The sequence below is a fragment of the Aythya ferina genome (genome assembly GCF_964211825.1).
Source record: "Aythya ferina genome assembly, chromosome: 2".
In the NCBI taxonomy this organism is placed as follows: domain Eukaryota; kingdom Metazoa; phylum Chordata; class Aves; order Anseriformes; family Anatidae; genus Aythya; species Aythya ferina.
In genome coordinates, this window is record NC_140297.1 from 122,383,382 (window position 1) to 122,410,627 (window position 27,246).

At 41.3% G+C, this 27,246-nt stretch overlaps 1 protein-coding gene across 1 annotated transcript in view; it reads right to left on the reverse strand.

Moving 5' to 3' along the window:
* Positions 1-9,215: 9,215 nt before the first annotated feature.
* The window catches only part of CA8 (carbonic anhydrase 8), a gene marked incomplete at its 5' end in the record, with an annotated part of 29,488 nt that continues 11,457 nt past the window's right edge, over positions 9,216-27,246 (reverse strand). Inside the window, 2 exons of the mRNA XM_084510919.1 lie at positions 9,216-9,861; positions 19,659-19,831. Of these exons, the coding sequence (XP_084367045.1) occupies positions 19,697-19,831 (135 nt within the window). The 3' untranslated portion in view covers positions 9,216-9,861; positions 19,659-19,696. The remainder of the gene's footprint in view (positions 9,862-19,658; positions 19,832-27,246) is intronic.

Consider the following 27,246-nt stretch of genomic DNA (forward strand, 5'->3'; position numbering starts at 1 on the left):
CTCTGGGCAGCCCTTTCCAATGCTTGGCCACCTTCTACATGAATAAATTCTTCCTGATGTCCAATCAAAACCTCCTCTGGTGCAACTTGAGACCATACCCCGGCACAACTTCAGATCTCCACACTGTGCCTGACTGAGACTTCAGCCTGTACATGATGAGCCTGCTAACTCCCTGCAAGAGTGGTCTACATCCCATGGCCAAATGCAGATCTCAGCTGGGAGGCAGCAGGCAATGGAGTAACCCAGTGTGGTAATCACTGGCCACAGCTGTCTCCTCTCCGCAACTGATGCCTTACCTTGAGCTACAAACACCAGCCAAATACAGGATGCCTGCCTCTCCCTGATAAGACTAGCGCTTGTCTAAACTCCTCTTTCTATTCTGCTGGTGGCTATTTGGCTGCTGGCATCAAGGGCTACTGAGACGAGCCAAGCAGTGAGCTCTCTCTCTGCCTGGTCTCTGCTGGCAGAAGGAAACCACTGTGTTGGGCTATATAACCTCCAAAAAGAGGGAGCTCAGGGAGTGATGGGACTCAGGCTGAGGAGTCCTGTGTCTAACCTAAGAGGTTTCCTAGGGCCCAGAGTGAAAGAGTGACTCAAGGTGCAAATCCCAGACACTTGCAGCCTAAATGATGTGTTGATCAAACATAGTATTGCTGGATGCTTCACTTATTTTATATCTCAGGTCCTTGGTATTCGAGATTGATGGGAGGTTGTTGAACACAATGTGGATCACTGAAGGAAACTCTACGGACCAGGTGGTTCACAACTAGAGGTGAAATTACCCAAAGGATTCTTTCTGGTCTTACCATCAGGAAGGTTATTACTTTGCTAAAACTGAGGTTATACTTAGACAAGATGGTAAACCTGTTTTAAGATGCTTATTACAAGATCAAAAGCCCCATGGCCATATGACACAAAACACTAAAACAACTTCAGTCTGTCAGTTCAAATTTGTTCCAAATATTTTGAATTCTTAGTACAACTTCAATCTGTCTTGACAGATCAGTTTTTAGCTCATCCTGCCCACTCTAATTTTGTGCTGAGTACACATCATCTGTTTATCCATAGTTGGGATAAAGTCTGGCATATATCCATACCCAGTACTCTGGCTAATTCATCAGAAATATGCCCATGTCTCACTCAGATCAGATTGGTAGCATGGCATGATCCAGGAGAAGAGAGATCTAATGCTGTTGAAGCAGAGCTTGCATGCTTTTCAGAAACAGTATATGACAGGAAAAAAGGTGCTAGGTTTAACTATAGAAATTATTTTTCTTGTAAAACTTCTAGAAGAAGTACATTCGATTTTTTTTTTATTATTATTATTTTTTTTGCATGAGCTGTAGGCTGACTTTGAATGCTTCTTTTACCAAAAATCAAAAGCTATAGAATTGCCTCTCCTAAGAAAACACATATTGCTTATGCTCATGAAAAGAACACATATGAAAGTCAAAGAGGTCTATAAAACATCCTGAACCTGACACTGCATGCACATTTCCAAATTCATCTCTACATCTTGGGTATTTGTTTTGGCTGTTTGCTTACAAATGCCATTTATGCATAAATATTACCTTTCCCCACTCTGAACAGAGGAGGGAGATACATTTTCTTGTGTTACCTACAAGTGATTTAAGCAAACATTATGGAGTCTGACTTCCCAAGCTCTGTCATTAGTAGCAAGAGTTTTACATTCCATGAGGTAACAGATTTCATATTTTAATGACTGAATGCTTTCTTACACAAAACAAAAAGAGAGAAAGAAAAGCAAGGTTTCCATCCCACCCTGCCCCAAAGCTCTTAAGCTTACTTTTGTGAAACTAAGTTTAGCCACTCTGTAGGCTTTTCTCTCAAGGCAACTAATTTGCTGAAAATAATTTCAGGATTTTTGCAAACGAAGGGGAGGTGTTACGGAGCAAAAGTGCAATGAAACACATAGTTCAGCATTCACATAAATGACAACAGGATTCTGCTCTAATTCAAAAAGAAGCAACAACAGCAACCTGTCAGTTGCACTTTCACTTCTTTAAAAAAAAAAAAAAAAAAAGATAAATATCCTCAGTGCTCTACCCCTCAGCTTCATGTAGGCTACAAAGACAGAACTTGACACTGACTTAAGGACAGTGGAAGAAAATTTCTGCACCTGATATCCACAGGACATCAAAAGGATCTTCCTTTTCTGCATTTACCAAATAAAATCAGTGTGAAATGAGCTTTAGAGTGCTTGTTAGCCTTTTAGTGATTAAAAACACAGTTAATTGTGATGGAACACTAACCACAATTACGATAATCAACTCTAAAATGAGAATGAATACTTAATATTAGATTCAATTTTGTTAATGAGAAATGGATTTAGGAACTGTTACTTGATTAACTAACCAAGAGCTGTAAAGAAACAAGGAAAGCCTGAACACAATACAGAGCTCAAATCCTTCTGAGAAATGATAAATATTATAAAATCAGGTAGCACACAAAAAGCAGCTGTGCTCTGCAGCTGCCTACTACTAAATGCATTTGGAAAAGAAACTACACCAGCAAGGGAAGGTATCAGACGAGGAGCAAGAGGAGGTTGTATCTTGGAGCATGGGCAGAAAACCAACATGAACAAGTGGCAACAGGCTGTGGACGGAGGAGACAGAGCTCAAATGTAAGCATTATAGGACACTGCAAATGACCCCTCAACATCCCACTGTACAGAGGCAAGGGTCCTGAAAGTTGCGAGGTGTTTTTTCCATCCACATCTTGTATCCTCAACACAGTAAGCCCCCAGGAAGGGGCAGAAGATCCTTGCGCCCTGGGGAAATCCTGTGAGAAACGTGTTCATATGTACTGGGTTTACATAACAAGGTTTTGGTAGCAGGGGGCAGTATGAGCAGCCTCTGTGAGCAGAGGCCAGCAGCTGCCCCATGTCAGATCAGAGCCATTTCCAGCCCCTCCAAAAGGAATCCACTGCTGGCCAGAGCCGAGCCAGTGAGCGATGCTGGTTGTTCCTCTGGGAGAGCAGACTGAAGAAAAGAAGAAAAAAAATACTGCTGCTTAGCAAAAGCTGGGAGAGAGGTGTGAGAAATGAGAGAGAACCAGCCCTGCCACCCCCCTGGTCAATGCAGCAGTAGGGGAGGAGTTGCTTCAGGCAGGCAGCAGCAGTTTCCCTGTGACCTGTGGAGCGGCCCCTGGTGAAGCAGGCTGTCCCCCTGCAGCCCATGGGTCCCACATGGAGCAGATCTCCACGCTGCAGCCTGTGGAGGAGCCCTTGGTGGAGTAGGTGGAGGTGGCCTGGAGAAGGCTGCGACCCATGGAGAGCCCCCGCAGGAGCAGGCCCTGGGCCAGAGCTGCAGCCAATGTGTAGACTGGGGTTTCCTGATGTTCAGGAGTGGGACTCCCCAAAATATGTGTAGATAACCTTGAAGTAATAAATGGTTACGTTATTTTTAGTATTACGAAGACCCTGGGGATTCTGCCGGGGGGGGGCAGGGGGTGGGATGGTGAGCTTGCCCCGTTCCCATGCTGGGTGTCATGCTTTCCACCATGGACCCTCATGTTAACACTGAGGTGGCACCCACCCTCACATAACTGCCAGAGCCAGACTTAACGCTGTCTCTGCTACAGGTTGCTGCTGCTCCTGGAGCCAAGCAACCTGCTTAACTGGAATTTGTGCCAACTCAGGTACATTAATTTTTATTTGATTTCCAGAGTTTATTTGTGAATTTTATCCTAGTAGATGTGATCTCAACAAATGGCTTAATCTACAGTTTCCTTTCAAATAGAAACGAGCCTCACTATATATATATATATTTTTTATTATTATTATTTTTTTTTCTTGTAGAGTATCTCTTTGCCTACAGATCTCTCCTTGAATAAGGGGCATAGGTAAAGGGAAAAAAAATGCCTGTCTGATACTAAGAGAGATATCCACAGATGCTGAATTATTTTCTTTGTCTGCCTTTTATGGTGGGAACCAAACTCTGCCTGAAGCTCTATAGTATGCAGACATCTAGTGGCTGTATAACATAGTGCAATTAAACATATTTACTGGACACCTGTAAAAATTTTGCAGTCACATCATCTGAAGGCCAGATACCATAACTTCTGTTGAAAACAAGTTATTTGGATCTACAAGTCCATTTGCCGTTCATTATGACCCTAATCACAGGTATTGACATGCTCTGGCCTTGTGTTTTTCTAGGATTTTGTACTAGGAGTGGTCAATACATACAATGCCAAGAAATGAGAAAGGTTCAAACTGCTGTGGTACATCTGCTAAAGTGCAGCCTACAATTTCACACTGAGAATCATGCACTTGATAATCATTACCAGCTTCCCTGCCAAGAGCACAAAGATCTCAGGGTTTTTGTGTTTGTTTTTGATTTCTCGTGAGTAAACATCTCCTTATCTCTGTGAATTACTGCATGTTTCTAAGCCATGAATAAATCTTTCTGCTACTTTTGGTTTGCATTTTTTCTTTTTACTCAATCACACATATATGATAATATAACTAAAGAGATCAAGTGTTTTTCTAATTATGACTCAAGATAATGACATTCAATTCCAGCTGACCTGTAGTGCATTAAAAAAAAAAAAAAAAAAAAAAAAAAAAAAAAGGTATCTTCACAATATGAAGTAAAAAAAAAAAATGTTTTCCAGAATTGCTTTATACCTGCTATTTAAAATACCACTGACATGGGGTATCATATACAGTTGTATATTTCACTGCTTTATCATAGCTTTCATCTGTTTCAAGCTCACCACTGTCAGATGTTTACATAGGGGGCACTTCAGAAAGCACTGTTTGTAGCGTATATTTATATTAAAGCCTAAGGGATGCAAGGAGTTTATGTCTATATAAGATCAAGATGTTTTCATCTCCATCTCAGACACTAACATTGTCTTAAATAATGTGCAGAAGAGTTGCTCACGTGCTTGAAACTCCAGCCTTCTCGAGTGCTTCACTTTTCAGAATAATGGAGCATGTGTATGTCTTTCTTGTCTTCCTGGGAGAACAAAAAGAAAACCACAGGGAATGTGGTGAACAGTTGGGGTTTGTGACAAGGACTGTGCTGTGTGCTGCCCAAGGAGGAGCAGCCACTTCCCTGGGGCTGGTGTGAGAGGGACAGAACAGCAGGCTCAGGGAACAAGGCTTCCTAGATGTGTTTTCTAACCACTGGTTTGGGGGCTGGCTGTGACTTCATCAGAATGGGCCATTTTCAACCCAGAATGGGCCACTTCCAACACAGTCGAGTTGAAATGGAATTAGAGAAGGAATATTTCCAGCCACATCTCTGCTAGAGGAAAGGACACTTACAGAAATTTCTCTATGCTGTCTTTGCTCTCTTCTATCTTTGCACTTTCTTTTCTTCTTTGTTGTTCAAGGCTTAAATAACTCATTGTGTACTTTATTGGGCAAATTCTTTTCAAGTTTACCTAATATTTCCCATTCTCAGAACCCATCTTCTGTTGTTTGCCTGATATTTGGGGAGGAGAAGGGTCTCTTTGAATCAAGATGGGGTCAGGCTCTGGGGAAGACAAGCAGAAATGAAAAGCTGATATTGCCGCTGTACACAGCATGGCAAGAACATTGGTGAGAAGGATGTAAAGGTACTGGACAGAAGGGCCACAAAAATGACCCAGCATTGAAAAACAAACCTTGCAGTTGAAGTCATCAGCTCAGCGAATTTATCAGGGAGAAAGCTGAAGAGGTAACCTAACTACTGAGTCAATGCTGAGCATTTAACTTTGCAGATAAAGTCATAATACATTCTTCTGGACAAGGACCACTTGTTACAGGGCAATATGAAGAGTCTCTCTCTCTAAACTAGCTGACTGCCCTGCTTCTTATGCCTGGTACTGCATGGATAGTAGCTCTGTGATCAAAGAAATGTCCCTCAGGTGATACAGGGGAGAAGGCATTTTCAAAGTGCATGTAAAGATAAGTTCATTAATACATATGAAGCATTAAAACAAATGCTATAAGAAAGGATGCCCCATGAGAAAATTAATGATTATTTCTTTAGAGCAAGTCTTGAACACCATCCAGTACAAAGGACCTGGGACTGAATAATGAATATTGGGGAAAATAGAAGGAAACAGGACTTAGATATTAGGCAAAGGGAAAAATAAGCAAATCATACAAACACCAACTGAATATGTACGGTGGCAGTGAATTGATGTCAGATGCACAGTCCTCATACTGGAATTTCTTAGCTTTAAGTAGCAATTTTAAACTTCTTTTTAAACTGTTCTTGGTTTAAAAACAGTATTTCTATGTATAGCATTCTAAGGATATGAATACACACAGTGATGTGTGCTTATGATGACAGATATGGTTTCATAAATAAATGTGCATATAAACACTTCCAAACACATTCTGCGTGGTCCAATCTCAGGAGATGTGGTGAATGGTTCTCCAGCCACCTCGCATTGCAGCAGACAGTGCTGGTGTATGAAGGAAGAACACATTGCAAAGCTAGTTCAAAATTATTTTTACATGCCCAGGACCACAGCCCAGAGTGCAAAGCATTCTGAAAACGAGTCTGAACACAGGTGGAGATCTTTATGCCTCCGAGTTTTCCTTGGGAGCTCCAGAAAACTACAGGGAAACCCCAAGAGCACATCACCTGAAGTTGGAAATCAGCCACAGCAGACATCCTGCCCTAGCTCACCTGACTTCTCCCAAAAGTTGAATTTCTTCTTATTCCCTGTGCTATCCTAAAATTGTCATGAAGGCTGCAAAGCCAGCCTTTGCTTCATGAGGCATATATCTGCTTGTATAATGTCATAAATTTCAAGATCTACAAGTGTGTAACTGCTACCTGTGAATTTCTTCTGGCCTCAACACGTACAGGAAACCTCTAATTCACATTTGTAATAAGTCCTTAAAATTATATGGTGCATCATAGACATATATAATTATCTTTAAAAATACTTCCAATGCAGATAGCAATCTAATTCAGAAGAACTTTTGTGGCTACAGGCTTGAAGAGGAAATTATTAACCTTACACTACCCTTATACCACCTTTATCAATTCTTATGATTTCTTAAAAACATTAATACAAAGGCAGGCATGTGGAACTCTAATTGAAGAGTAGCAGAGCCTTGCCACACTCAATAAAATCTCTCATGGGTGCAGTGTAACCGGAGTAATACACAGAGAGCCTTTCTGCAAATTCCTCCCTGTGGATTCCTACTGAAACCAGAAAGACTAATTTAACTTTTCCCAGCACACCATGAATGTGGGTTGACCAATCTGTAATTAGAATGGGTGTGTTTGGGGAGTGAATTTGTTGTTATAATTAGATCTGGGTCTAAAGACAAAACACAGTACTAAGTATTTTTACTAGTGTTTTGTTTTGTGTTTTTTTTCAAAGCCAAGCCTTCAAAAAAAATTTCACAAATGTTGAGACAAGTTTTCTAACCTCAGTTTCTCAGCAGTAGGATTTATACAGCTCAAACTTCACTGTCCAAGGCAATGCAGGAAAGAACTGCAAACACAGGAAGGGAGCACAGGAAAAGGAAGCAATGGACGTCAATTTTTCAGTGGAGACATTACATCATTTGCTTTGCAATGTATCTGTATTTCAAAGCCAGAATAATATCAACCAGCTCCAAGATAAGGAACGTGTTTATTCAGAGAATAAACTACTTCAAATTTCATCAGAATGTCAATATTTGCTGTATTAATATTACAGTTTCCTTCAGTTAATACCCAGTAGTTATTAATATGTTTTGTACAAAGGGAGAAGATCTTACGAATGAGTTGTTCACAGAACCTGTGAATTGCCAGGTTCAGAATCTTTTGGACGGTTCTTTCATTACTGCATGCAAGGAGATAGCAAGAGGTCTTCAACTAGCAGAAACCCGTTGACTTCCACCTCCTAGGATTTTTATTTATTTTAATTTAATTTTATTTTAGAGCCAAGCCTGACAACTGCAATAAATTACTGGGCTACTGTCAAAAACCGCAGACAATCCAGCCAAGCTATTGCAGAGCAGACACTTTGTACAGCAGACCTTATGCAGACTCCTCCCTGTGCTGTGGCAAGATATAGACCCAGAGGAAGCCAGGCTCTGCTGTTGGGGTTGAGTTACAGCTGCAGCTGCTTGAGGAGTCATTGCTGAAGGAAGAGGAGCAGCAGCCAGTGAGTGAAGCTGCTCCTTTGACATTTTGAAGTGCTGGGACATTGCAGATGGAAAACCTATTTTTGGCCAGTACTGAAATCTCAAGCCCCTTGACTAGAGAATGTGCTTATATTTCATTAAATTTGGGCAGAAGGTAGAGGAACGTTCTTAAGCAAAACCCTAAGAAATGTGTTTTTCCATAGGCCCAAGAAGCAATTTGCCAATTACAACTCTGCTAAGCTTCTTAAACAGATGACTTCACGATGGGCTGCTTGCTGCATATTTTATGTGCATTTATTGCAATACTTACTACAAGGGCAGCTGTGTCTCTCCAAAGGTTGCAAATGTTTCTCCAGTACACACAGTCACGAGAACATGAAGTAGTGAGCAGTATCCACTCCCTCTCACACAGCTCAAGTGCAGTGTGTGAGTTTGTTGTACTTTTTTCTGTTGACCCTAACATACACACAAATGACTGAGAATTCATAATTCATTATTCAGCAGCAGCCCTCCCTATTGCCCTTGAAGAGGTGGATTAAGCACGCCTTGTGACACTGCATTTGCCACTGCATAGTGATGACTTTGTGATTGATGACTCACCAATCTGCTCTGAGGGAGTAAACTCTGCTTTGTGAACCTCTGTTTGCATCCCCATTGTGCCCTGCCTGCAGCTTGCCATCTGTGCTCAGGCGTTCTTCTACTCACATAAGCCTGCCCTCATCGTGCTAGCGAAACGGACCATGCTGATAGCCATGGCGATCAAAGCTACCTTCCACCACTTTCTTACCTCTGTCCTTCGGCTACCTGTTCTGCAGGAATCAGAAGCTATGAGCTTGATTAACCAGCTTAGGCTGAGTTTACCTCTTGGGCTCTGTCAGAGCTCTGTCTGTACCATGTGTGGCCCAGCGTGGTGACCCCCATGCTGTGCAGCAAGCTCAGGACATGCAGAGCAGGTCCCCAGACCACCATCCTCAGCAATGTGCAGAAACAAATGGAACTGTCATAACTCATGGGAGAACAAAGGCTGATAATTTTCTGCCCAAATTGAACATTTCTTTGTAAAATTCCATGACTCACCAAACAGAAAATAATCCAGACGATTCTGTTTTGTTACATCGGTTATTTTCCTTATTTCAAATTTGTTCTTTATTTGAATAAGGTTCCTAGTATTGCAAATGTCATTCAGCTTTATTCAGATAAACCATGTTAAGTGCATAGGTTTGGCAGAGAATTGTTCATTTCTGCCCCAAAATTAATTCAGAATTTGTATAACACTCTCTGTGAACAACCAATGTTTTTTTAACTTTACAGAATGCACCTCCCCTCTACAGAAAAGATGGTTACTGACAGCACAAGAAATGCTACAAAATAAAATTAAATGTAACATTCAAAACAATAATGAGCATTTCTACATATATTAACATTCATACCAAGCTTAAAATTAGTTCTATTTGGATCACAGACCACTATTGAATGCTATGGCAAAGAAACTATATAAGCAATGATAATTACCATTTTAAAATAGTTAACAGTGTGAATTGGAAGATTTAATGTGTTTTCTTCTTTTAATGTACTGCTCCATTCCCAGAATTTCACTGGACCGTGTGGACAGACCAACTGTCACAGCTGTCTATCAAGGCTGAATTAGATGAAGACAAACAATACAGGCTTTGTGGTTCAACTCAAGCAGCAGCCTCAAAAGTTTCCATTTCTCATCCAAGGGCACTGTGGGAGCATTGTCTTCCCCCTCTCTGAAAAGAGAATGGAACAATTATGTTACTGAAATTCCTCCGCAGCGGGTCTGAAAGACTGTTTATGTCCAGCCAGGGAGACACGGAAAACTAAAAGCAGGGGTTTCATGACAGCAGGTGGGGACAGTTTTAGAGTATATACTTCATGGACATAATGGTCCTGATTCTTCTCTTTCAGGGTAAAGCCAGTGGTGGAAGATTTAATAGCAATGGAGGAAATGGCAATAAAAATGCAAAGTGAAATGCTGCAGTAAACTTGAAACAAAGCTTTACAATTGGCTTTCTGAATCAATCAGGTAATTGATTCTAATGTGGAGAGCACAGCTGTAAAGTAGAAAGGAAAACATACTATCACCCAGAATTTGTTACCATCTATGGGGACCTACCAAGTAAAGTGCTGAGTACACAGCCCTCATGGGAGTCAGATGGGCTCAAGAAATAGAAAGCAAACGCCCAATTTAACCCTCCTAATAGCAGTAATATTCTGACGTGTTAGCAGTAGAGATAAATTAAGACTTTGTTTCATGCAAACACATATTCATGTGCTGCAGCATAACCTTAGGAAATCAGCTACTCAGGTAGCCCCCATTCAGAAGTGGTAGGTATGAGAGCAACAAATCATTTCATTCCGTTGTACTAACAATCTCATTTTTCCTGAGGTTATTTTAGGGCTCAGTACACATGAAATCCACAAATGTTTGGATACAATCACCTGGGGCTACAACTGCTTGCAGGAACATTCAATACTTCTCTAGAGAGTTCCCACTCCTTTCCTTAAGGAGAAAGGGAGTGTAGAGGTCGTTAGTCTCCTATGGTACTGTCAAGGATTCGGTGCCTACACACAGGACAAACTGTGCAATGATGTCTGTATGCTCCGTAGTTACACAACACACCCCAAAATCATGCAGTTTGACAGCCGGATCATTTGATGGTCAACCTGAAGAACTTTCTGATGGCTGCTTTCTAAGGGAGTCTGTAAGCCCTTCTCAGAGCAGCTGGTTTTAGACATAGTTATATACTTCATGCAGTAGCACAGAGTATTCCCACTTCTTCCTGAGGCTTGGTATAAAAGTACAACACAGGAAAAAAATATGTATACTACTATAACAAGTTATTTGCAGTCTCTGGAAAAACTCTTGGCATATTTTCCAGTGGGCTACTGATATGATGGTGCAGGGACCAACCCCCTTCCTGAAAAGAAAGGTTTCTCTTGTGGGGACAGAAGATGCTGGATCAAGGCATTCGACTGAAAAACCCAAGTAAGCTCATAAGTTCAATGAGCTCAGAAGAAACCAAAAACTTTTCAGCTTCCGTGTAGGCAAACTAATGCTTTGACAAAGTGATGTTTTCTCAATCTCAATTAGTGCTAAACTAATTAACAAAACTGTTTTATACACTGCACTGAGTAGTATATCTCTTCTTTCTTGGAGAATCCCTAGTGTGATGTAAGGGTGATTGAGTATCTAATTACTCCTTAATTGAATGCACACTTCGTACATTTTTCACTAGTTCAAGCTTAATGCTTTTGGTCCAAAAATCAAAGTCAGTGAAATTAAGTTGAACTGGGATTTGGGCAGCTATTGTATTAACGGATTACTTTTGGAAAGGAGCCTAATTATGAGCCAGCTTGAAGATTTCAGTTGTGGTTGTACAGAAATACTTTGTATTGTCTCACAAAAGACTAATTGTATATATTGGTGGTGGTGTTATTCATGTTTACCCATTATTCGCATTTAAGACTAATTTTTCTACCATGCTAAATTAATAGCACTGTTCTACAATACATATAGTCAAGTAACATACTGTTCAGGCTAATATTTTATGCATATATTAAGGTACTTGTTTCTCTTACTCTTCTGAAGAGTTTTTGGTAATGTAATAATTAAGCTAAAATTGTACCAATGTACTTGCATATTATAATCAAAAAAATGCCTAGATGACCTGCTTGTTTATATTTATATTTCTGTCTCTTAAATCTCCTTTGCTTGGGTTGAGTCCTACATATAGGGTCCCGCTGCTTCTGGAGGAGTCCTTTACAGGTCAGATAACCATCTTCCAAGAAAAACTTTTTTAAGGATCAGTGCCATCAAGTGTAAATTTCTGAGAAATTAAATAGGATGGCCACAATCCTTTCCATCAGATACGGAGGAAGCAAGACACCCCACTACAGCCATCTTAGGCTTATAGTTAATCACTATGCAAGATCAAAACCATCTTTCTGCTACTTAAAATTAGTCAATCTCCTTTTTAGAGAACTTTTCTACCTCTTTTGTCTTAGCATATTCTTTACCATTACTGTTGCACACAGTGTCTCTCTTTATTATTATTTTTTTCTTGTATTGTAGAAGCATCTTGCCTCCTCAATACCAAGTTAAACTAAAAATTTTGTTGAGTTAAAAAAGATTCAGAGTGTCCCACTACCTTATGAATCCTCATTTCTTGCAACTCTTCGTAACTCTTTCCATGAAAAGGTCACAGTTTATAGAATGCACCATCTAGTTCTGTGGGCATTTAACAGTATCAAGCTAACTAAAGTGTACCTTTGTTTCTCTTGAGCTCTGAGTCTGCATAAAAAGGTATTAAAATTACAAAAAGTTCTGCTTTGTAGGATTGCTGCCACAAAATCTGGTCTTAGTCATAAAATACAGCTAACAAAAATCACTTCTGGTATTCTCTTCCTTGAATGAGAATTATCAGTTGCAGAAATATTGTCAGTAACCCAAATAACTGGATCACTTTTCTTTGATATTTATTTTCAAAACATTGTTGTCTGCTTAGCAAGAGTTTGTATGCATACTCATTGTTTTCATCCATATGAAAGAATTAGAATTACAATTTCCAATAAGAATAAAGATCTGTCAATCCCTGGATTCTCGGTTCCAATGGAGTAATAATTTTCTTGCTAAAACTCCCTGTGTTATTTCATTGAGGCAAAACAGAACATGCTGCCATTTCCTAACATGCTGTACAACCATGTAGAAGAAGGAATACATCTTGTGGGCTTTCTTCTCTGTTTCTGTAGCCAGATGCATGTACTTATATGTCCTTCTAATACCCTTAACATTTGAGAGCTGTTACATTACTATATATTACACATACTAATCTATAGTCTATATACTTTAAAAATCAGGTGTAGTTCAATTAGAGATGATTAAGCTTCAGACCATTTTGCCTCGACGCTGATCTGCAGCATTTTCCCCATAAGTGAATAAAACATGTCACAGTTCCACCTAGCTTTCATGCTGAAATTGCCAACAAACATGCCGTGAGAAAGTTTTTTTATGACAGGTGCTCCTCAGTAAGTTTTCAGTTTCCAAGCAGTAGTGTACAAACCATACACGAGTTATGGTAAGCAGCTGGGAATTGTACTTTTTTTTTTTTTTTTTTTTTTTTTTTTTCTTCATAAAAAGGCTGATGAAGGCAGTGCATTGGGGAACGTGTGGTGTTGAATGTGTGGTGTTGATAGAGAGGCACAGGCCAAGAAATTTGGGAGCTTTTGTCAACATGAAGTATCTTATCTGAAGCACATAGCAGGGGGTTGATTCCTATGCTACCCTATGATTTTGTTTAGCTTTAGATGGACCTTACAGGGTTAATCTGCACACCCCTTTTCCTTCTGTTGCAATGAAGTAGTGGGAAGCAACCTGAAAAGATTGCTTTCAGCCATTCCTGAAGCTCTCTGTCCCCTAAACTCTCCAAAGTTTTTGGCAGTATGCTTCCAGTAGCTCTTCAATTATGGTGTGTGGCTCACAAGCCAAAGGTATTTGGCTCTCTGTCCCATAGTCACTCAAACGTAAGCTCACTCTCAAGTACTCTGAAGTGGCAGCAGTGTGCTGGGCACCATACATAAGCTCTCAAAAACAGAAGAACAGTAGTTGGTTGTGTGGATAGCGTGATGCTGTGTGTCTCAAAGATTGAAACTTAACAATTAAACAGCTCTCTTTCAAGAGAAAAACTTGAACTCATGGAGACAAATAATGACTGATGAAAAATCACTTGATGAAAAGCAGCATAATTATTCACATTTCATCGTATCTAGGAAATCATTGTATTTCTAAAGAGCTAGTGTTGATAACCTCTGTTTTTTGTTTTTGTTTTATTTTTAATACCAGGAAAGAGAGAAGAATGGCCATAGTAGCATAATGATGCATGGCTGCTGAAAGCTCACTCCAGATCTGGATCAACACAACAGGAAACCATAAAACTCCTCAGTGTTGGAACTTTCTCAGAGTAATTTGTTTGTGAACTTTAGGAACCACAAAAGCTATTAGTAACTGAGAGCAATGACATAGTCATTGGTAATGTGAACCCCCTTTCAAATGTGAAGTTCACTGAGATCTACTTAGGCAAAGAAATACAGACTATAGCATCATTCCACTCAACCCTGTTTCTCAAAGGCAAGGCACTGCTTCACAGCTCACTCTGTAAATACTCTAAATATCCTTTCATATACTGTATTCTACTGCTACCATACAATGCACAATGCCACAAAGAGGGGAATGTACCACTACCTATTTAGTGATAGCTCATTCCCACCAGCACTGCTGATTCCTTGTTCAGTTTCACGTGGAAAGGGCAGCATAGTTTTGCTGCCACAAGAACAGCTCAGTAGCTTCAAAAGTGAGTAGTTTGCACTATGCACTCACAAAATGCACCAGATACGGTCACCATGTTGTCCTCCCTCCTTAGCTTATACTGTGAACCTAATGCTGTGCCAATTTCTGCTTGTTTGGTTGTACCTCACAACATCATCCAGACAGTCTCTGCGGTATGAGGCATGCAGTCTCTTTTATTCCTTCATGAAATCATGCAATCCCTGCAGTAACAAGCATGCAGCCACTGTTCCTCCCACCCTAAATTACCCCTTCCTGTTCTACAGGCCTAGCACAAACTTGGTGTTTTAATGACAACATTTATGTCTTTTTTCTCTACTATTCCTCCTCTCTTTCCTTTCAGAAAAGGATATAGGGGTCCTGCTAGACAAGAAGTTGAACATGAGCCAACAATGCACCCATGCAACAGCCTCCTGGGCTGCACTAGAAAGTACATTGCCAGCAGGTCAAGGGAGATGATCCTTCATGACTACTCCTCGTTGGTGAGATGTCTGGAGTGCTGGATTTAGTTCTGGGTTCCCCAGTTCAAGAGAAACATGGACATACTGGAAAGAGTCCAGCAACAGACCACAAAAAAATAATTAAAAGAAATACAGAAAATCTCATGTAAGCTTCTCTTACTCTAAGGGCACTCAAACAAAGAAATAGCTTGCCCAAAGATGTTGTGGAGTCTTCAGCTTTAGAATTATTCAAAACCCAATTGGATATTACCCTGAACAACCCACTATAGTTGACACTGCTTTGAGCCAGAGATTGGACTAACACATATCCAGAGGCCCTTTCCAACCACAACTATTCTGTGATTCTACTGTTCTTCAATCTAAAATTAAATTCAATTTTTTTTACCTTCTATATCTGAAAGCAAATCTGCACTGAGCTTTCCATACAAACTCCCTGTCACCTGACTAGCTCTATCACTATTCTATTGGATATGACTAAAATAGGTTATAAACAAGGAAAAAAAAAAAAAAGTTTTATTTCTATGGAAACGTGAAAACTTCAGCAATTGCAGAAAAGAAAGGATGTAAAGTTTGTTCTGTAAACAATATATTTCAAAAAATCCAATGAACAGATCCAAGAGGTTTGCTAACCCCAGGCTATAGGATAGAGATGCATTTTTAGTGGAAAAGCAGAGCCAAAAGAGGTCAACTAAGCAGCAAAAACCTATCCTAAAACCAAACAGGTTAAAAAGAGCAGTGGAGCTACAAAGTTCTACCTGCTGTGTCCTCCTTAATATCTCTATTTCATCTTAGACGAACTTTGCTCCAGAATTGGAGGCGGCTATTTTGAGATCTGTTCTCTCTTACAATAAAGGAACAGTTGAAAAAATAAGAATATTTTCTTTACCTGAGATTACACAATATATGTTTATATCATCTGTACCTTCAATTCAACAAGCTACTGCAAATTGCATCAAAGATCAACATATACCATTTGATCATAAGCCACAAAAGGCTCAATTCTGTCAAGGTTTCAATCAAGGCTGAAAAGCAGATGCTCAAAAGATTTATGAGCGTGGCATGCAGAAAGCCTGCATTCTGATTCAGTCAAAAGTAATTAGACCTTTTACACAACCTCTCCCTATGCCTGTGTATACACCACTTATAAAGGAACATTTGTCTCCTTTTCTTGACAGAGTGTTGTGGCCACAGGAAAATAATGTTTCTCAAGGTTCTTTGAGTGCTTGCACTACACTGGCTTGAAATGAAAGAGGAAATATTGAAAGCTCTACAGACAGGAGTTCCAGCAGTCTTGGCAGAGGAGCATCATGTCAGAAAAGAAGTGTTTGTAACTGTAATACTCAAGACATACCAGACCTGGAGAGCAGCCTAGAAGAGAGGGATCTGGGGGTCGTGGTAGACGGCAAGTTGAATATGAGCCAGCAGTGTGCCCTGGCAGCCAGGAGGGCCAACCGTGTCCTGGGGTGCATCAAGCACGGCATCGCTAGTAGGTCAAGGGAGGTGATTGTCCTGCTCTACTCTGCGCTGGTGCGGCCTCACCTCGAGTACTGTGTGCAGTTCTGGGCACCACAGTATAAAAAGGACATGAAACTGTTGGAAAGTGTCCAGAGGAGGGCTACGAAGATGGTGAAAGGCCTGGAGGGGAAGATGTACGAAGAACGGCTGAGGTCACTGGGCCTGTTCAGCCTGGAGAAGAGGAGGCTGAGGGGAGACCTCATCACAGTCTACAACTTCCTCGTAAGGGGTTGTCAAGAGGCAGGAGACCTTTTCTCCATTAACACCAGTGACAGGACCCGCGGGAACGGGGTTAAGCTGAGGCAGGGGAAATTTAGGCTTGACATCAGGAGGGGATTCTTCACAGAGAGGGTGGTTGCACACTGGAACAGGCTCCCCAGGGAAGTGGTCACTGCACCGAGCCTGTCTGAATTTAAGAAGAGATTGGACTGTGCACTTAGTCACATGGTCTGAACTTTTGGGTAGACCTGTGCGGTGTCAAGAGTTGGACTTGATGATCCTTAAGGGTCCCTTCCAACTCAGGATATTCTATGATTCTATGATTCTATGATTCTATGACCTTTAAAATAAAAGGTAGTGTCCTTTTTGAAAGCAAGCAATACTTTCTCTTGGAAGTAATCATTATGTAGATCCAACTCTGCAAACTATTATTTCCCCATCCACTACTGGGTCTTCATAACCCATGTTAGAAGCCCCAGCTGAAGGACCGTTACTCATTCCTAGGAAGGAGGGGAGTTATCTTTTCTGAGGATGTCTGAGGTACGTGTGGGGAGCTACTGTTCCTCAACACCTCCCACCTGGAGAGAGCAGTCTGAGAAAACCACAACAAAATAGGTAAGACTGTTTATTTTCTTTTCTGAGGAGAAAGTGCAGAAGAGAGGCAATCAAGAGATTTTTCTGTGGGCTACACAATGCTGAGAGTCACAGTCCTTTCTCAGTGTTTAAGAGTCTATAATTAACACAACCCAACAGTGAACACTGGCATTTCACATTAAAAATTCCATCATTTGGGAATTAAAACTGCAGATTATTTTGTGAAGCATAGCCAAGATAAATCTTGTTATTTATAACAATTCATCAAAAGTATCGACAAATGTAATAAAATTTCAAACATGAAAGCAAAAGGAAAATTTTCACATTTCAGTTCCAGCATTGTAAAGGGAAGCTCTTTCATGCTTAAAATTCAAAGTCAGAGTGTCAAGTAATTTCACTGTTAGAGACCTGAATTACCTGCACTGGCCTGAGGGCATTATTCATTCTCTGGGAAAAATTGTACTTTAATATTGCTATGATTTTCCCACGTAATTTTAATGCAGAAGCCTGGATGAATTTGAATCATCTATTTCAAGATTAAAGTGACGATATTCTGTGACTGCAGAGAACTATGTAATTGAGAATTGGGCTTCAGGATGTGCCCAAATTTAAATATGGGAATGAGAAAGCAATATTAATAAAAGGACTAGTATTTTGCTTTCTTTACTTAACTTCTGGGATGCTAATATTAAATAGAGTTATAAAATACAAATAAACACATTAAAATATTTAGATGCATATGTTATATTGAATGCTTACACTATATCAAAAGAACATTAAAATTGTTGGCCACTGTCCCAGACCATTTAATAATTTGTCAAGTGCAGAGGGAAAGACAATCTTCCCACTAGTTTTTAACAGATCCGTTTTTGGAAGCACTTAATTATTAATCTCTTTTAGGTGCTATCTACTGCTTGATCATTTGTTAACTTTATATGAAGTTGGGTATGGGATCCAGAGCATATTCTGAAGTTTAACCCCACAACAGAGCCTGAAGTGAAACAGGCAGTTCCATCACTGACCTAGATAGTGCGTGAGTTTAATGTACAAATAAATGTCTGTACCCTACAGTGTATATCAAAAACCTTTCAGCAGCATGCTTCCAGGTGAAACTCTGGAAGAATTGCTTCTATTATAAGCATATGGCTTTGAAGAAATGTGCAGATAGAAAAACTGATGCCTTTATATAATAGATTCTACCAGAGTACCCTATGGTTTTTATTATTTTTTTTTAAGTTTATTTTAGAGTAGGAGATGAACATTTCTATTATGCTAAAATGTAGCAGGACTTACTAAAGAAAGTAAGTGAACAGATTCATTCTTTTTAAAAATATTTTCTAGGTTAGCTTTCATACTATTGGTATCAAGATGGGACCACTGTATTACAAAAACAACCATAAATGTTGGTGTCTGACTGATCAAGGTAACTAGCTGTCTTGATAGCAAATTTTCTTTAACTCTAAGAATCTCATTACCAGGGTTTTCATTATAGTAAAGCATTGATTACCTAAGTGTAATGAGCTTTAGGAGTAACAGTTGAGTACTAAGGGAATTTATGTTGTAATTGATAGAAGCTAAGGGAATACTACAGGGGCGGTTTTAATAACTCATGTGTGGATAATACAAGTTCACGTGTGTATTAGCTCTTCTGTACTGAATCCAAAGTCATCCTTGCTCTGAGAGCCAATGAAAGAAAAAAGCATCACTGAGGATAAGAAGCAGCAACTACTTTGGGGAATGATGTAACATGAAAAATCAGCCATGACTGAAGTTGTTTAACTATCTCCTCTTGTATCTGCACTGGTTTTGCCCAAGATTCATTGTTTGGTTGGGAAAGTACAGCATTCTAAAACAGGAAAAAGGGATTTTAAAAAAAAAAAAAAAAAAAAAAAAAAGGACCTCCAAAGGGCCTCCAGAACTAGTAACCAGTACTTTGTTTAACAGAACACTAGATCACAAGATTCACCAGTGACTGGTCTTAAAACAGGAAGAAATCAGTGTCCTTTAGACCTTTAGAAGTAGGCAAATCTATCACACAACCCTAGGCATAATGTGCTCTTGCTCATTGCAGTAGGAGAAACTTAAAGCTACAAGAAGTAACTGCGAACTAACTTTGCCTACAACTGCCTACTGAAGTCAATAGAAAGATTTTAATTCACTAAATCACATACTAGATTCCAGCCAGTAAAGAACCCAATTATTCCAATTATTGGCATTTCAGAAAGGAAAACCAATGTGTTATGCCACAGGATAAAATAAAACAGTAGTGTCAAACGTTATAGTTGTGAAAATATATCATAATATTAGCTGAAATTGACTCATTTTTTCCTTTGGCAATATCTCCCCTATGAAAATTATTTCAAAGTTTTGATATTTCTGCTAAGCTTTTACTTACCTAAATAAAAATTGATTTTTGCTGTTTTTCCTCTTCTGCTACTGAAATGCAGCCCTGATGACTCTGTCGCTAAGTGGCTGAGTTGGTCTGAAGTTATCTCCTAGGATTCCATCACAGCCCTCTAAAAGTTCTGCACCTTTAGCATGTGTCCTCAGTCTACGAAATTCCTCTATCTGAAAGGCAGAAAAACAGACATGAAGAAGCTGAGATACATTCTTTGTTATGGGACTAATGATTGAAATCAACTTTTCCTGTCACTTCTGCAGCTTTGAAACCTGGAGCGCTCAGATACCATATGCTAACATCATTATATCTATATATCAGCACTGTCAAAATAGAGAAAAATAAGAACTTCTATGCATGTGGTTTAGCAAACATATCCTTTGTGCTTTCATAATTTCTTTTGGGATCCATCATCTTTTACCCACTGTAGATTACATCCCCATGAAATCAACCTCACAGTTGTGACATTAAAGTAATCATTATGGTCTTCCTCAAAGAAGTACAGGAATAGCTCAGTCAACAGGAAACTTTTGTATTTCTTCCAGTGATTTATTTATTGTGTGAAACTGTTGCTTCATTTAAATTAAAATTATTTGCTAAACCAGGAGAATTTTAAACAGGCTTTGAACTGTAGAGGAAGTCTGTGACATATTATACATAACAATATGTTATTTCTTGAAATCAAAAGGAAATATCACTTCAAAAGTTACGTAGGTATAGGTGCTAAATATATATATATAAATCAAATATAATCAAAAATCAATATAAAACTTTTCAAATGGTCCAAAATAATGTATTTTTGGTGGACTCTTTTTAGATTTCACCCTAACCTGATGTAGTGGACAGTGTCAGAGCTTCCATCTTCATCCCTCGTATAAGCATCAAGCTCTATGTGACATAAGGCTAAGAAAACCAATGCATCTCTCAGCAACATTATACCTTACTGTTCAACAGTGCTGTGTCTAGTCTTTTGCATATGTAATTAAAATTACTCCAAAAATTGTGTTTGTTTTTGCTTTGGCATATTGTCAAGCTACCTTAGCTGGATACAGCAAATGTAGTTGAAGGCTCTGTATCAGCACCGACCCTGTCGTGTCTCACTATTAGCTCAGCTGGAACTTGAAACTGAAACTATACAGAAAGCAAAAGGGACCCTGAAGTATTTAATCATTTTATCATCTAAGAGGTTGCAGAGAATGAATTTCTCCATGAAAAACACCCTATGAAGGGTTAAAGGGAGAATGCAAGTGTGATTCCAAAATTAAAGGAAATGAGGTACTAATCTAAGTAATGACATTTTTATTCTTATATTGCTTGCAGAGAATACTTTCTTTCTGCAATGGATGACAATCACCTTCATTGTTGTTTTCCACTCTAAAGCAGAAATGATACAGACTTATTTTGATTTATATTTTATATATTTTATATTTGATTTAGAGGCTAGTTTTGCTCTGCTGCTTTTTCCTCAAAAGCCAACGTGCTTAGAAACGAATGTTGCTCTGTTTCTTGCAGCTGAGATATAAAGCAATAGTTTAGACTGAAAAGATGAAAAACAGAAAGAACCATAGAAGGTCCTTGAAAATGTTTTCAGAAGCAGATTCCTATTTTGGAAGTTTTGTGTTTGTTTTTTTGTGTTTTTGTTTGTTTGTTTGTTTGTGTTTTTGTTTGTGTTTTTTGTTTGTTTGTTTGTTTGTTTTAATGTTTATCAAAAGCAAACTGAAAACAAACCCACTACAGGCTTCAGAACTGAAAAAGTCTTCAGGAGTCAAATGCTGTTAAATCACTAAATTAGTATTGTACCATCTTTCACCATCACTAAACTGAATCAACTATGGGAAGTCTGAAATAATTGTAGTTTTGGAAGAGGCAGGGGCATTTTACAGGAATGTGTCTTTTGTTTGATCTTTTGAAAATGAAATACTTAAACAAACACAGATGAAGGATAGGGAAGAGCAGACTCTGCAAACCTGGCATTTGTGAATTATCTACTACTACAACTACAAATGCTCTGCCCCAGTCCCTGTAGTGAAATCTTTCTCCAGGAGGTATTCTTCACAAAGCAGCTTCCAGTTTCCTCAGTCAGAAAAGACTGATTGGATCCCCACATCCATTCTTCAGGGAAGTCAGGAATTGCAGCCCCACTCTGGAGGGGTAATTGCTTCTGAGCCCACCAGTCTCCTTGCTCAATCTTTCATATCATGGTTCAGACCCCACTGTCAGAGACTTGGTGACATACTTGGTGGCATGCTTCAGTTTTGAGAAGTGGTTTTGTCAGAAAAGGACACTAGCTGTGCTGATGGTACTTTTCATATTAAATTTCCATGTGAAAAGAAAATATATATGCCCTATTCATACTGCTTCATCTAATACGGAACCATTTACTATTTCCTCTTCACCATCTTATGCCAACGCCTCACGTGACAATGCTGTAAAGTACACCCTGTAGAGGATATAGATACTCTAGAGGCACACAGATAAACATTCTTGAATATTCACACATTTTTTAACAGGAATAGCCATCTACACCCAGTAGTCCCTAAGTATGACTCTACTTTTCACGCTGAAATTCAGAAGCAAAGTGAAAGAGTGATTCCACAATGTTAACAATCAGGTTTCTACTGAGTGAAAATAAAGTTAGCTTATATTTTGGAGAACTTTGCAAGAATGTTTTTGCCACTTCCCAATAGTCAGATTCTGAACATTGCTTTATTCTGTTTTACTTAAATATTAGCTGAAGAGTAGAACGCACAAAACAAAGAATATCTGCAAGTTTTCTGTATGAACATTTATTTTACGTGAGAAACAGAAGTATTACCTTCTACTTGAGAATTTCACATGCCTTCATCACACCTTCCAAGAAAACAGACCTGTCTCTCAGTGAATAAAATACCATGAACTTCACAGATTGTTTTATTTCACAGACTACACAAATTTTGCACAACTCCCACTCCAGTTTCAAATGCTAGTTACTATTTCTGCCCTTTAGGACTCAACTTCGAATGAAGTAGACAAAAGAACTAGAGATCTCACCATTCAATACAAAAACAGTTAACTCCAACAATGAGTACAGCAGAACAACAGCTCCTCACTTCACCATTGTGTAAAACCCCTATTCTGACTGGCTTAGACAACGTATTTGTTCTGGGCTTCAGTGAATAAAAAGCACATTATTCACAAATGTCCTATTAAAAGTATATATATATATAGTGGAGAGAAGAACAAGCAAGTTTTTTTCAATTTTCCTCCTGCTCTTTGCTGGCCTAATGGGAGAGATTTTTCTATTTTCTTGCATTGTATTCCAGCAGTGTACCTCATGGGTAAGGGGTCTTACAAAAGTAGTCAAAGCAGTTCTTTCTGTGCTGTATATTTTAATGTAAGATAAGTGAGGATGATAAAAACACAAAAGCAGGGCAAGAATGTGCAAAAAGAATACTTCAGGATGCGACTTTTCAGACAAGGTTTGATCTCCTTCCCACACAAGTCAGTAATAAAACTCCAGGAATCAGGTTTGCCAAATCTCTTCATGTATTGTGAATCATCTTGGCATGTCTACTCCAATCTCTCTCTGTTCCAGAGACACATCTTTGCTGCACACTATGTCAGTGGCAGGGTGGTCTTGTTACCTAAGCCCTTCCATGACTTGTGAGCCCTTCATCACTGCAATGCTCTTGTTGGACTGAGTTTATACCAACCAAGGTAATGCAACAGTAAAGACCATTTACCCTTCAGCCACAGCAGGTCATAGTAATGCATCCCTCTCTTTTCCCCAGACACTTTATGTAACAGAGGCTCTCTGTTAAAGAAAGGTAAGCAAGATGTGCTCAGTAATCAAAGCAAGAAGGCAGTACTGAATCACAGGTTGTTACACCACTGCTCAGTATTTCTTTTCTGAAGATTTATCCCCTTCATACCACATTCCAACATTTTGTTTTCTTGCGGTGAATGAACATAAACATTAATTAAAGTTTCATTTTTCACAGAATCACAGAATCACAGAATCACAGAATTTCTAGGTTGGAAGAGACCTCAAGGTCATCGAGTCCAACCTCCAACCTAACGCTAACAGCCCTCCACTAAACCATATCCCTAAGCTCTACATCTAAGCGTCTTTTGAAGACTTCCAGGGATGGTGACTCCACCACTTCCCTGGGCAGCCTGTTCCAATGCCTCACAACCCTTTCTGTAAAGAAGTTCTTCCTAACATCTAACCTAAAACTCCCCTGGCTCAACTTAAACCCATTCCCCCTCGTCCTGTCACCAGGCACGTGGGAGAACAGGCCAACCCCCACCTCGCTACAGCCTCCCTTGAGGTACCTAAAAAGAGCGATAAGGTCGCCCCTGAGCCTCCTCTTCTCCAGGCTGAACAAGCCCAGCTCCCTCAGCCGCTCCTCGTAGGACTTGTTCTCCAGGCCCCTCACCAGCTTCGTCGCCCTTCTCTGCACCCGCTCAAGCACCTCGATGTCCTTCTTGTAGCGAGGGGCCCAAAACTGAACACAGTACTCGAGGTGCGGCCTCACCAGAGCTGAGTACAGGGGGACGATCACCTCCCTAGCCCTGCTGGTCACGCTGTTCCTAATACAAGCCAGGATGCCGTTGGCCTTCTTGGCCACCTGAGCACACTGCTGGCTCATATTCAGCCGACTGTCCACCATCACTCCCAGGTCCTTCTCTGCCTGGCAGCTTTCCAACCATTCCTCTCCCAGCCTGTAGCTCTGCTTGGGGTTATTGCGCCCCAGGTGCAGGACCCGGCACTTGGCCTTGTTAAACTTCATGCAGTTGACCTCAGCCCATCGGTCCAGCCTATCCAGATCCTCCTGCAGAGCTTTCCTACCCTCAAGCAGATCGACACACGCACCTAACTTGGTGTCATCTGCGAACTTACTGAGGGTGCACTCGATGCCCTCGTCCAGATCATCGATGAAGATATTAAAGAGGACCGGCCCCAGCACCGAGCCCTGGGGGACGCCACTAGTGACTGGCCTCCAACTGGACTTGGCTCCATTCACCACGACTCTTTGGGCCCGGCTATCCAGCCAGTTTCTAACCCAACGAAGCGTGCGCCAGTCCAAGCCAAGAGCAGCCAGTTTCTTGAGGAGAATGCTGTGGGAGACGGTGTCAAAAGCCTTGCTGAAGTCAAGGTAGACCACATCCACAGCCTTTCCCTCATCCACCCAGCGCGTCACTCTGTCATAGAAGGAGATCAGGTTCGTCAGGCATGACCTGCCTTTCATAAAGCCATGCTGACTGGGCCTGATAGCCTGCTTCCCCTTCAAGTGCTGCATGATGACTCTCAGGAGGATCTGCTCCATGAGCTTTCCTGGCACTGAGGTCAAACTGACAGGCCTGTAGTTTCCTGGGTCTGCCCTCCGGCCCTTCTTGTAGATGGGCGTCACGTTTGCTAGCCGCCAGTCGATTGGGACCTCCCCCGATAGCCAGGACTGTTGATAAATGATGGACAGCGGCTTGGCCAGCTCCTCTGCCAGTTCCCTCAGTACCCTTGGGTGGATCCCATCCGGCCCCATCGACTTGTGCACATCTAAGTGCCGTAGTAGGTCACCAACCAGTTCTTCATGGATAATGAGGGCCACATCCTGCTCCCCATCCCCTTCCACCAGCTCAGGGTACTGGGTATCCAGAGAACATCCGGTATTGCCGCTAAAGACTGAGGCAAAGAAGGCATTGAGCACCTCTGCCTTTTCCTCATCTCTTGTAACTAAGTTTCCCCCCGCATCCAGTAAAGGATGGAGATTCTCCTTAGTCCTCCTTTTTGTGTTGATGTATTTATAGAAACGTTTTTTGTTATCTTTAACGGCAGTAGCCAGATTGAGCTCCAGATGAGCTTTGGCCTTCCTAATTTTGTCCCTGCACAGCCTCGCTACTTCTTTAAAGTCCTCCTTAGTGGCCTGCCCACTTTTCCAAAGCTTATAAACCCTCTTTTTCCTCCTAAGATCAAGCCACAATTCTCTGTTGAGCCAGGCCGGTCTTCTTCCCCGCCAGCTCGTCTTTGGGCACGTGGGAACAGACCGTTCCTGCGCCATTAAGACTTCCCTCTTGAAGAGCGCCCAGCCTTCCTGGACCCCTCTGCCCTTCAGAACCGCCTCCCAAGGGACTCCACCAACCAGTGTCCTGAGCAGCTCAAAGTCAGCCCTCCGAAAGTCCAATACAGCGGTTTTACTGGTCCCCTTCCTGGCCTCGCCAAGAATAGTGAACTCCACCATTGCGTGGTCACTCTGCCCTAGACAGCTCCCGACGATCACGTCCTCCACCAGTCCTTCTCTGTTTGTGAAGAGAAGGTCTAGCGGGGCACCTCCCCTGGTAGGCTCACTAACCAGCTGCGTCAGGAAGCTATCTTCCACGCTCTCCAGAAACCTCCTAGACTGCTTTCTCAGGGCTGTGTTGTGCTTCCAGGATATGTCAGGGAAGTTGAAGTCCCCCACGAGTACAAGAGCTGATGATTTTGCAACCTCTGTCAGCTGCCTGTAGAATTCCTCATCCGTCTCCTCATCCTGGTTCGGCGGTCTATAGCAGACCCCGACCAGGACACTAGCCTTGTTGTCCCTGCCGATCCTAACCCAAAGGGACTCGACCTTGTCATTCCCAACCTCGAGTTCTACAGCCTCGAAAGACTCTCTAATATAGAGAGCCACACCACCACCCCTTCTGTGCTGCCTGTCCCTTCTATAGAGCTTATAGCCAGGCATTGCAGCACTCCAGTCATGAGACTGGTCCCACCACGTCTCCGTGATGGCAACCAAGTCGTAGCCTGCCTGCCGCACGATGGCTTCCAGCTCCTCCTGTTTGTTACCCATGCTGCGTGCATTGGTGTAGATGCACTTCAGCTGGGCCATTGCCTTATCCTCCGGCCTTGCCATTGTTCCCCCTGGCACAGCCCCAACAATCCTAGCCTCAGCCCCATCCCCCTTCCTACCTAGTTTAAAGCCCTCTCAATGAGCCCTGCCAGTTCCTGGCCCAGGATCCTTTTTCCCCTAAAAGATAGGGACCCGTCTGCGGCCATCAGGCCAGGTGCTGAGTAAAGTGCCCCATGATCAAAAAACCCAAGATTTCTGCGTTGGCACCAGCCCCGGAGCCACGTGTTTAACAGGTGGGCTTTCCGTGTCCTCTCTGAACCCCTCCCTGCCACCATAGGGATGGACGAAAACACCACCTGCACTCCCGCTCCATCCACTAACCGACCCAGCCCCCTAAAGTCCCTTTTGATAGCCTTGAGGCTTCTCTCTTCGATGTTATCACTGCCCGCCTGGACTATCAAAAGGGGGTAATAGTCAGAGGGGCGTACCAGGTTAGGAAGCTTCCTGGCAACGTCCCTGACCCTGGCCCCAGGGAGACAGCAGACTTCCCTACGGGTAGGGTCAGGCCGACAAATAGGGCCCTCTGTTCCCCTAAGAATCGAGTCACCAACAACAATAACCCTCCTGTCTTTCTTGGTGGAGGCAGTCCTGAGGCGCGGAGTCGACCTCCTCGCTCCAGGCATCCTCCTGGGAACATTTGCTACCTCTTCCTCACACACCGGCCTCTCAATCTCTAGGGCCTCAAACCTGTTGTGTAAGGGCACCTGGGAAGGTGG